The 12,433-nt window shown below is 35.4% G+C and overlaps 1 protein-coding gene across 1 annotated transcript; it reads right to left on the bottom strand.

Annotated features, from left to right (window-relative positions):
- Window positions 1-447: 447 nt before the first annotated feature.
- LOC119833820 (toll-like receptor 6) lies at window positions 448-5,264 on the bottom strand. Its single transcript, XM_038358011.1, has one exon. It carries the CDS (start codon window positions 5,074-5,076, stop codon window positions 1,051-1,053), a length of 4,026 nt encoding a protein of 1,341 aa, XP_038213939.1. The 5' UTR covers window positions 5,077-5,264; the 3' UTR covers window positions 448-1,050.
- Window positions 5,265-12,433: the final 7,169 nt, after the last annotated feature.

Here is a 12,433-nt window from a genome sequence, read left to right as displayed (position 1 = left end):
CAATTATGTATGAAGTCAATTAAAGTTGTTTATTCATAGGTCGAACTATGATTTATTATTTTATTCTTTCGCAGCGGGCAATCGGCGCGCGCGCACTGTCGCGGCCTCTTTAAAATTAAAACTTTAGGCCTCACTGTGATCTTATCCAAGTCGATCAATTTAGATAAAATAAATATTTATACATCCAAATATGGACGGGCGAATAAAGTGATTTAGTAAATTGATTATGACGATGGAACTTTCGATTCTTCGCCCTTTATCTCATCTAACATACTAATTGAGGTGTGTTGATCGAATAGTAAGAAATTCAATGTGATTTTTGATATATTTTGATAGCAATATCGAAACAATATAACAATATAAATTTTAAGTTAGGTATATTTGATATTTGTACTGCTTATGAGTTTAGTAATAGTTTTAAGAAAAGATAGAAATAAAAATCAATATATTAGACAAAATATTAATTTATTTATACTCTGCATTTGGAAGCGTAATAAATACGTTGTTTTATACAATCTAGCTAAAAATTACATCACAAATTATATGCTTATTATTAAAAACGATGTTTATTTACAATTGACTAGGGTACAATTCAGTTCTTCGAAAGATTAATCATAAATCATTATCTTTGTACATTATATATAATACACGGCTCATTCTCACTGTATCTTCACATAAGTACCTAAATTATCACAAGTTAGTCATTACTTTCGAAATATTTACACGACCAGGGACCTTATGAATAATAGGCTATGTAAAAATGAGGAATGTACTAGCATTTTTTTACTTTACTACAAATAAAGGCAAATAACATCGACAGTCATGATAACACAGGTACGATTATTTATAAATGCAAAACATTGTATGAACATAACTAGATACTTCAAGTATTAACTTAAGTAGAGTTTATATTACAAATTCGATATATGCTGTTACGTTTCTATACCTTTCAGCACCAAGTTAAATATTCAAGTTATATAGAAATTAGATTCGATATAATAATTATATTAACAACTAAAAACAATATTTACATAATCACAAAATTAGGTTTTATACAAAATAAGTCTTTCTTACATTGTTAGGCCTTGTGTTCGACATAGGAATCTGTTGAGCCGGCCTTAAAGGTCGCTCTTCGCATTGATGGTTATCTATGGATACGTAACTATGGTGATGGGGCAAGCGGTCGTCTGGCCGACCTTCACTGCTCGCCACCGAGCACGTCTCGTCCTCCGTGCTGCGAGCCGACACCTCGGCACTAGCACTGGTAGAGTGCATGGGACTCGACATCATCAGTATAGGTGGCGCCATCCCATACTTATACCAAGGATCATGAGAAGTGGGAGGCGCCGTGTACCTTAAGTTCCCATGTCTCCCAAACCCCTCCCTGTTACCACATTTCGTACTACTCGCGTTATGAAGCGTCCGATTGGGTAATGTCACGTCCACATCGGGCAATCGAAAATTTAGTTTTTCCCAACAATTTTTCTCACCCCACACTATCACTGTACACGTTTTAAGCAACACTTTCAAGTCTGGATCAATGTTTATGGCACTTAAGTCTGTCGTCACTAGGAAGATGATTTTTTGTCGCCTATGCCTAACATTCACTGAATTAATTGCACTTTGTACGGCCGCTTTTGATTCGGGCGCGTACCACTCATGTTGCAAAAAGTTTATCGATAAAACTATCACTAGTCTTTTGGAACTTTCTGAAGCACTAACTAGACTATCGCCTGAACGTCTCTCGATTAACGGCAAGTCCCTATGCTGTAGACACAATGTGTGTCCCGAATTCTCAAGCTCGGAACTCACTGCACGAGTCACGAAGTCTTCGTCACGTTGATTATACACAAAGAAAGCATCGAAACGTTTATTCTTGTTGTCGTTCATGTCCTTTGGAGTTGAACTAAATACTCGAACTCCGTATTTCGAATGCATCCATAATTTAAAATCTTCTCTAAACATGAACAGCAAAGCGCACATAAGTAAAAGTATAATAGTAATTATTAATACAGCTGCTATATAGGGTATATAATTTTCTACACCGTCATTTGATTCAATGAATAGCCTTTTTAGGGTTTCCGTTCCCGTTTCTTCGGTGGTAACTTCAGTCTTGCATTCTTTAGTTACATTGGCTATGGTTTTGTTCATAGGTTGCCCGTGAGCGAAGTAGCACATCATGTTTTCGGTATCTTTTGACTTTTTTATGAGCCACTGATTTAACTGCGCCACATCTTTACAATCACACACCCAATTGTTACCATCTACAGAGACACGCGTGCGTGGATTGTTATCCGTAATTACTCTCCATGGCATGTAATCAACATAACCGTTGTTGTCAAGGTCTAAGAACTCCAGTGACGGCAAATAATTAAACGTGTCATTCTCTATAACTTTGATTTTGTTGCTACTCAAGTAAAGCTCATTAAGATTTTGAAGTCTGGTAAACTGTGTGTTTCGTAGTACTTCCAAGTTATTATGCTCTAAATGAAGAACTCGCAATGATTCTATTCCATTAAACGTTTTATTTTCTATGGTGTTAATGTTGCTATTGTTAAGGTAGAGTACTTGAAGGCGTTTTTTACCAATAAATACGTGATTTCCTAATTCATTGAGATCATTTCCGTCCAAGTAAATTTCGGTCGCATCCATTGGTATTTGTTCTGGCACGTGATCGTAGCCGGCACTCGAACAATCGACAACGTTGGAGTTCCAGGTGAGATCGTGATAACACGTACATTTATCTGGACAAGTCATCTTACAATCACAGGCATCGAAGTCACAACAATGGCATAGAGTAAAACAGTGCGATTCGTACTCGCATAAGAATTCCGATGATTTTACTTCCAGTAAGAGCATATCATATTCGCTTCGAGAATGAGTTAGAGAGCATCTTACACTTTCTAAATCCATTACTCTAGGGCGTTGTCTGAGATCACTTAATTGGTTAATTCTCTGTAACCATTCCATTGTACAATCGCATTCAAATGGATTCTCACTGATATAAAATTCAGGCAAATCTTTATCTTCGGAAACTGATGATATCGCAAAGGCCCCAACGTCTAAAGTTTTAATCTTGTTAGAATAAAGCATAACTTTATTGAGGTTATACTTTTGAAGAAAAGTTCCCGGATTTATTTTTTCAATGTGGTTGTTGTTTATAACTATAGTTTCGATACTACTTGGAAATGAAAACTCGTCGATATTTCTAATCTTGTTGAAACTGACATCTAACATTTTAACATTACATGTTTCTTTTACGCCGTATGTATCTTCAAGTCGTTCTATTTTATTCTCATGCATGTCTAACCACTCAAGGTTTGTCGGTATATGGCTATAGTCAAACCATAATAATTCATTATTCGATACGTTTAACCAAACGAGAGGTTGCGTGTTAGTGAATATGCCCTTTAAATCCACTAGCTTATTACCATCAAGTCCAATAGCCTTTAATTGTAGGTTAGATGCGAAAGCACCGTCATCGATTTGATCAATGTTGTTTGAAGCTAAATTTAGTATTTGTAAAGATGGTAAAGCGGCAAAGGTGTCCTTTGATATTTTTTCGATCTTGTTGCCAACAAGCCGCAGGCCATATAAATCATCCAAACCCTCAAAATGTGTAGTTGATACTTTTGTTATTCTGTTCATGCCCAAGTCCAATGAGGTTAGAAATCTTAACGTTTTTATAGCTTCTGGGACTTCTGACAACTGGTTACCACTTAATCCCAAGTCATGTAACTTCGTTATATTCTCGAACGAACGAATATCAACTTTGGTTATTCTATTGCCATCCAAAAACAATTGGTTTAACACGTACAAGTTCGAGAAATGACTAGTATCAACCTCAATAATATTATTATGGGCTAATGAGAGGGAATGAAGATTTTTTAAATTAGCAAATGCACCATCGGCTATACGAGCGATATTATTGAATTCCAAACTTAAAAACTGCAAGTTATTCAAATCTTGAAATAGTAATGCGTCGATTTTTGTTATTCTGTTATGAGATAAATTTAAAACAATCAATCGAACCAAGCCGGAAAACGTGTCTCTATTTACCCACTCACTTGTCAATTCATTAAAAGACATGTCCAATATTTGTAACTGATCTAATCCTTCTAATAGTCCGGGCGCAAGCACACTAAGAGAGTTGTTATTCAAGTATATTTGTTTTATATCTCTCGATGATTGAAACATTTCAGGAGGTAACCCAGTTAAAGCATTCGTTGACAGATTAAGAATCTGCAAATCACTTAATCCCACAAAGGCACGATCTGCAACAGTTGATATTCTATTGTTTTGTAAAAGTAGCTTCTGAAGAGCGCGTAAACTAGATAATCCGTTATCAGGTAAACCACTTATTTCATTTTGCGACATATCCAGTGTTTCTAGTACTGTATTACAAGATTTACCGGGCGCCGTTGGCCCATTGCCCCAGTCAGAAAATCCCAAGTTCGATATATCCTGAAGTCTATTTTGAGTTATGTTCAATTCTTTTAAATTGTAAAGAGGACAGAATATTTCAGGAGGAAGAATCCAAATATTGTTATCTCCTAAATCTAAATACCGCAAATCGGTAAGCCCTCGAAAAGAATCCCGATGAAACTCCATTGACATCGCTGACCAATCCGTGTTATGTGTACGTATAGTCAAACTGCGTAATCCACTCAGAGGTGATAACACTGCCGAGGGCACATATCTTATTTTACATGACTCTATTTTCATCTCTTTTAAGTTATGGAATCGAGATAAAAGTTCCGTTCCTTCCTCTTTTCGCCGACCAACATCAAGAGAGCTTTCAAATAGAAGAACATCGGTGCAGTGCAGATCAAGCGCGGTTATTCGCTGCGCTTGTGAAGTGCTCAGTCCAGCCAACAGGTCGGTGGCGCCTGCGGCGGTGCGCAGAGAGCACGCTAGCTGCACCCGTGTGGGCTCGCCCGCGCCGCCCGACACACGCTGCCACTCGCACTCCTGAGGTGCCTCTGCCACTCGACTCGTCAAAGATGCCGCACTGGCCCCTGAACATATACAACACCAGGCCGCATACCACAATGTAAATAATCCCATCGATAACATTTTTATTTGCTCACTTAAACTATCACTGTTTATAAAGTCACTTCTTCATATGGGCACATTTCTAAACTATCCAGCTGCACTTAAAACTTTATAAAAGTTCACGTCAAACTTGTTTCGAAACACGCCACATAACGGCTCGAGTTCACGTCAAATAGCGCTACACAACCGCTCTCACTAAAGCGTGCGGGCCGACTGACTGACGGAGTGCGTTCGGCAAGTTGACCGACCGGCTGCCGGCGTGCTCCCCGCACTACGCTCCTCCCCTGACAGAGAGACACGATATAGCGCTCTCTGTCCCAACAAAAGTTCACAACAGCAACAAGTTGCTCACCACGAGATTGGCATGAACAGGAGCGAGCTTCGCGAGCTTTTATAAACATGGCGCTGCTTGCCTTATTTGTTTTTCTTTAATCATAAAAAAGCTAAAGAATAAATGTTAATAAATCTTATCTTAGCTTTTTATCAATGTTGATATTCATTATCTATTTTATGTCTCACTAAAAAGCGCCATTTCATAAATGCATAAATAATTAATAGGAACTCTGTTAAGTCATAGAGACGTAAACATAACATATTTAAAGGGTGCTGATTAGTTTTTTTTCATATTATTATCAACATTCCCACGCGTTAACCAAACGATATAGATTAACACCATACTTGCCTTATCTTTATCCACGCAATATTTATCATTAAAGTAGGTGAGGAGCCGTATTTCCTGCTGTTTCCTTTTGTTCTACAACCCTTGTTCTACCTGTGAATATGACGCATTTGCTGATAAACGCTTATCGGTTGGTCTTGTTAAATCGCTTAGTGACATCATCAGTGCAAGAATTTATCATTCAATCGTAATCCTTCCTTTTTTTTAAATACATTTAAAACATTTCACTATTTTCTGAATGAAAATTGTGAACAGAAGAAAAATTATGGTGGACATCAAATGTGTCAAAGTATACATTTTCATTACACGTTAATTGTTTTTTATATTAATATAAATAAGTTATAGCAAAGCAACGCTATATTTTCTATTCAAATATTCAAGTGACCACACATGCGACAATTGATTCTACAATTGATTTTAATTGATTAATTTAAATTTACAAATGATTTCAATGGCGTTATATTATCGCATATTTATACATGTAAAGCTAGGCTGTACATTTGTGTATTAAATTACATTTCTTATCATCATCATCATCATCATCAGCCCATATATGTTCCCACTGCTGGGACACAGGCCTCCTATGAGGGTTCAGGCCATAATCCACCACGCTGGCCAAGTGCGGGTTGGCAGATGTCACATGTCGTCGAACTTTTAATTCTCGGACATGCCGGTTTCCTCACGATGTTTTCCTTCACCGTTTAAGCAGTGGTGATGTTATCCACATGCGCAGATAAATTGAAAAATCAATTTATTTCCTGCACGCTCGCCCGGTCTCGAACCCCGACTTATCGATTTTGAAGTCCGAGGTTCTCACCACTGAGCCACCACTGCTTTTTTTACATTTCTTATAGTTTAAACATTTACCACCGGTTCGGAAAGCATTTTCTACAGACAGAGAAGAGCCGGCAAAAATTAAGGCAAAATATATATTAATCCGTTCATGAAATGACACTGGCTACTTATTATACAACATACATACAACAACGCACATTTTAGCATTGAAAACAAATAATTTCTCATGTACGCTCATTGCAAATGTACAAAAGGTTTCGGTAAGCATAAAAAGCCATTTTAGTACTCCCGCGTCGGCAATGTACAAAATTGCACCACAGAGACTTAATTATCTGATGGTATGCATCTCGATTGGAATGCAATAAGTTATAAATAAGAAATGCACCGGAATCACATTCGTGAAACCCTTTGATTTCACTCAATCGATGCGATTTGAGACAATTGTATAAAGGCGCCGACATATCGACAAATACCCCATTATTTGGCTCACTTTGTGTGCAGGTTTCCTTTTTAATTTTCATTCAACAACTGAGAGCTTTGCCTCAATAAAATATTAATAACGGAAAGAAATGCTTTCTGATAGTGTGGATATTAGTGGATATTCTTATTGTCATGTAATAAATATATCATTTTGTACGTTTTACCTTTGAATTCAGTAGTATCCTCTCTATATATTTACAATAAATAGTAATATGGGTATATAACACTAATTATAGATATTTAGCAGTTAAACAAATTTCTTAAACACAACGTCATTCGCAGTGGTGACTCAGTGGTGAGAATCTCGGACTTCAAAATTGATAAGTCGGGGTTCGAGACCGGGCGAGCGTGCAGGATATAAATTGATTTTTCAATTTATCTGCACATGTGAATAACATCACCACTGCTTAAAACGGTAAAAGAAAACATCGTAAGGAAACCGACATGTCCAAGAATCAAAAGTTCGACGACATGTGACTTCTGCCAACCCGCACTTGGCCAGCATGGTGGATTATGGCCTGTACCCTCATAGGAGGCCTGTGTCCCAGCAGTGGGAACATATATGGGCTGATGATGATGATGATGATGAACGTCATTTGAATTATGTATGTATATTCGCTATCCAGCGCACAGTATTCGTTCTGTCTATATGAAAATCTTAGTTGAGTTAGGTAGTAACAATTTATGATTGATATGGACGAATGGTTTAAAAAAATTTAGCATTATTTCTCATCGTGTACTCTATACATTTTTGTAGATACAAGCTTGTGAATTGCTTGTGAATCATTAAAAAACTGAATATTTATGAATATTTTTCTTTTATCATACGAATAACAAAAATTGGTATCATATGTATCTACAAAGAACCTTAACATATAATGATAAAACTTCAAATAGCTCCAACAATGTCACTGGAGCTCCAGATGATACCGTTCACAGTCAGGAAGTGGTAAATCATGGCACACATCTCTCGCACTCTTAAAACTCAAAACCGTCCATTATTCCTTGACCCTTGCCTTACACAATACATACTTAACAAGATTAGTTTATACAGTTTCGTGATTACTAGGCATTATAATATGCACCTAATAAGTTATACTATATGGCATATAATTAATCTCGTGTTAACATCTCGTATTGAAAGATTATTCCCATAAGACATGAAAATAATAAGAAACAATGCATAAATGAATTAACGCGAACTACATATATAATATAACACTCTCCCTGAGTAGATTACATTCCATATCGATTCTGATCATAAAAAGTACACACATATTTATTGTATACGAAATCATAACCTTCCTGGTGGTGTCGGTAAAAATAAGACAAATACTCGGCCACTATATCTTGGCCGGTGGTGAGGGGAACCTCTGAAAATGTATAATCTACTTTTTATGGCGTACACATCCTGCACTGTTGCTCACATGACTTAGACTTTATTTTTCCCAAGAAATAGAGCTTTTGATGTTATCGTAAATCAATGATGACAACAACTCGTTTGTTAATGACCACCTAAATCATTAATACACGTGCTTTGTACTTATGGAGTTTTAATTAAGATATAGCTCTGTTTACTAATGTGTATAAAGAAGTTTCCACATCTTCAAAACAAAATGTTATTTATTAATTATTTTAAGAACAGGATAAAGATTAAAAAGCACTTGAGGCAAGATAAGGTATTCCTAATTCCTTAGTGTTACAGATACATTTTCTATTTAAAATGATAAAAAAGAATATGGCATTCTTACTACATTAAAAATAAGGTAAATTTTTATAAACGTTCTTTTAAGTATTTTATATTTGAAATAGATATTTTATGTAAGAAAATCTGAGAACTGACAAACTCTATTATTCAAAGCATCAAAGTCATCTACAATTTTACAGTATTATGTAGTAATTAATTACTATTTTACGTTATACATTACATGTGCTTGTTTCAAATTGTAACTTAACTCTTTTATTTAGAGTAATTTTCGCCACAATGTGCAAGCGGGACTTTGAATCATAAATTAAGTAAAATATCAACAAATACAAAAAAAAATAATCCTCTCACAATAAAAACAAATATGTTTAGCGTAAGCGCATAATGAATGCCGAAATCCCGCTACCCACCACTTTTGTTTTCAATTCCACACTGACTAAGTCATAAATATTAATCTAACGGATGTCTCATTATGAGGGCTCTTTGTCACAGCGGATCTTCGCGTTGAAATGAAACAACATGTGATTTTGATCACCATAACTAACCACGTTACAACTCAAATCGATTCCCGCCAACTGTTCCCGAACGTTTATTATCTATCGATAAATATAGTCTATTGTTTTACCGCAAAAAACGCATAAATCGAATCGATCTTTCTGTCTGAGTATAATGCACGAAATCCCGCAGGACCCATACGTATTTGGCCACAGTAAATGTCAAAATATTTTCTATCAGTTGTGCTAATGGTTGCGGTTTGTGAAGTTAGCATTAAGATTGCATTGTTGTGTGATCCGGGAATATTGATGCCAAATGTGCACATCGTTAGTTACACGAAATATTTTTCGTTAACACAAATAATTCGAGTTATTTATAAATATTATGAATAATTCTGACTTCTTAATTGAATAAGTTCCGAATTGTTTAACCTAGTTCAGAGGTAAAAAATAAAATAAAGAAATATATCATTTATTATCGTGTTAATCCTATTTAACAACAGCTATAAAGTACAACTTTTAATATCGTAATTATTTTTCTCATTTCCCACATTTTATGCAATATTAATAAAAAGTTATACTAATTCTGACTCCAATGACTTCGCACCAAAGCCCTGAATCAATTACAAATCTCATTACCTAACACAATCGCGACTTAGATTAGCTTATTACAAGAAATTCATTTTGAGCCGAATCACAAAAAATAGATGAGAATCCGAGAGCCATCGAGATACTTGACGAAATTCGAATGAATGTAATGCCATTATGATTAGCATTATTCAGTTCGGTTCGAAGGGGCCGTAGATTCCGGTTTACGGATAAAGCGAATTTGCCCAATTCAAAAACGATTTTTTCAACGTTTTTTTCAAATTTCTAACATGTGTGCGATCTCGAATACGCGACATAATCGCGTTTGTTACGCTTCGTGTTTTGAAAGGCTCAATGGTTTGTTTTGGTATTTATGGGACAATGCCATAAAATACTGGTTCCGTATGTGGCATCACGTTATACACGTAATAATATGTTATGTATAGGAAATCCTAAAACATTTATTAAGAATATATTTACCATTACCATTTGTAGAGGCGTAAGGTCTGCAATGGACCTTATGCCTCTCCAAATGTTCATGGGCGGTGGTAGCGCTTACCATCAGGCGTCCCACCAGCTCCATTGCCGAATGTAATATAAAAAAAAAAAATATAAGGTAACTTCATTCTTGCTCCGCTCCTATTTCTCTTCTTACTTTTCAGCTTTATAATATAAAAGTACCGTTTGGGTTACTATAATAATAAGTGATAAATTAAGATCAATTACCAAATACAATTTTCAATTTAGCTATTTAATTTCTGTTTTCAAAACTACACATAGAAAATCTTAAGTCATCCTAAAAGTTGTGATACAAATTGAGTTCTTCCAGACGTACGTTCCGTTACGTACGTTTTTCTAGACGAATGTTGTACATAAACTATTTATAAAAGTCACAAACGGGCATTTATCCATTAAGAAATAATTCCATTTAATATCCCGAATACAAAATCATAAGTATCTCTTAAATCGAAAGAACCCTAAACCGTTTTTCCATTCAGTCGGATAAATTTAAATTTATGTGGGGATTTTAATAAATAATTAGGTACACAAGATGTATAAACAGTGAGCAGAAAGTTTTTATTTTCTCCCACATTTTATAGATCTGGTTAATCCGGTCGGTTTTGTCACGCACGCTTAGATGCACTGCATATGAATCTTTACGCTTTTTCGTTGACATTAATCACAAAACCCCACGTGATTTATTTAACAACAATCCGGATCGATGTTGAGTTTAGTCTATGCTCGGTTTTAAGCCAAGACGTCAACAAAGCGGCATTATACATTTTATAACCAGAGAGAATAAAAGTGCTATTTTTATAACTTTTCGAGTGACCGCTAGACACGTGTCGGCGTTCGGAAATTATTTTTAACAAAGAAGCCTTTATAGAACGTGGTGTGGTGTAACAGCTCATAATTTCAGGTTCGTGGCTGGCAATGTAAATACAATATAACGAGAACATTTTAAGAAGAAGGCACCATTGTTTACCACAATACCTAACACACTAGCGACTTCACACTTACGAAATCACCAAACAGTAACACATTTTCATATTTGTTTGTTGCAATTTACAAAAGTCTAATTATAATATACATTAATTTACATTTTTATGCTATGCAACGGGCTTAAATATCATATTTCCAAAGTGCAGTGCAATATCGTATAACTATTATATTAAACCATTTAATATCTACAATGAAGATTAGAAAATTAAGTAACAAGTTATTTTTGCACCCTTTATTGATAAACGTTAATATGCTAGTCAGCTCGTCTAATAACTAATCTCTAAAACCTAAATACTTACTAGAAAAATTCAGTCGTCAACGCATTATTTAAAACCACAAAGAGCCGGACTCACACGATGCGCGGTTATCTTACAATCAGTATAGTACTGTATCAAACATAGGAACAGGTACGCCTTAAGCAATAACAAGTTTAAGATAAGTGATAAGCATAATAGCTTGCTTGAATAAAAAATAACATGGCACATTGATTCGGACGCGTAGAACAAATGAGTGATGAAAGATTGACAGGCTAGATATATTTGTACAGAGGTTGTGCCCAATGTTCGTTACAGACCGCTTGCAATTCGAATGATAACCTTTCTAAGTTAAGACTACACGAATAATTGCGAAATATATACTTATAAAGCTATAAACGTTCTTCACAAGACTGATGGACATCTCGAACAATGCGCATTACATAAAACTTGTGCTTTAGAAACTAGACAACTGATGGAAGAGCTTATAGAACCTACATTCGCAGTTGCATCACTAGCCATAGCATCAGCCACGGTAATTCTTAACGTTGTTGATGCGTTGACAACGTTGGAACGCTGGACCTAACCCGCAACCGATAAAATTTTCCTTATAATCCTTTATAAAAGATGAAAAAGAAAATAAAGCTCTCCTAAGGAAGTAGTCAAAAAGGTCTAATGGAGTGTAAAAAGGTTAAAATAATGCGGAAAAATGCTCTAGATTATGTTATTCAATATTTTTTTCATTCAATGTTCTTGATTTAAGGATTTATTCTTAGGAAGATTTATTTAAGTATAAAAAAGCCAAACCATAAAAATTTTAGTTATTTATGATATTATATTCTGAAAAATAGAACATACATAGCTGTTTAAAGCTGCTTGT

Source organism: Zerene cesonia, chromosome 18 (genome assembly GCF_012273895.1).
Source record: "Zerene cesonia ecotype Mississippi chromosome 18, Zerene_cesonia_1.1, whole genome shotgun sequence".
NCBI lineage: Eukaryota > Metazoa > Arthropoda > Insecta > Lepidoptera > Pieridae > Zerene > Zerene cesonia.
This window is presented reverse-complemented; position numbering and strand designations above follow the sequence as displayed.

What these genes read in the sequence shown, in the direction of transcription:
- LOC119833820 (XM_038358011.1), bottom strand. Translation starts at nt 5,076, where the DNA reads ATGTTATCGATGGGATTATTTACATTGTGGTATGCGGCCTGGTGTTGT.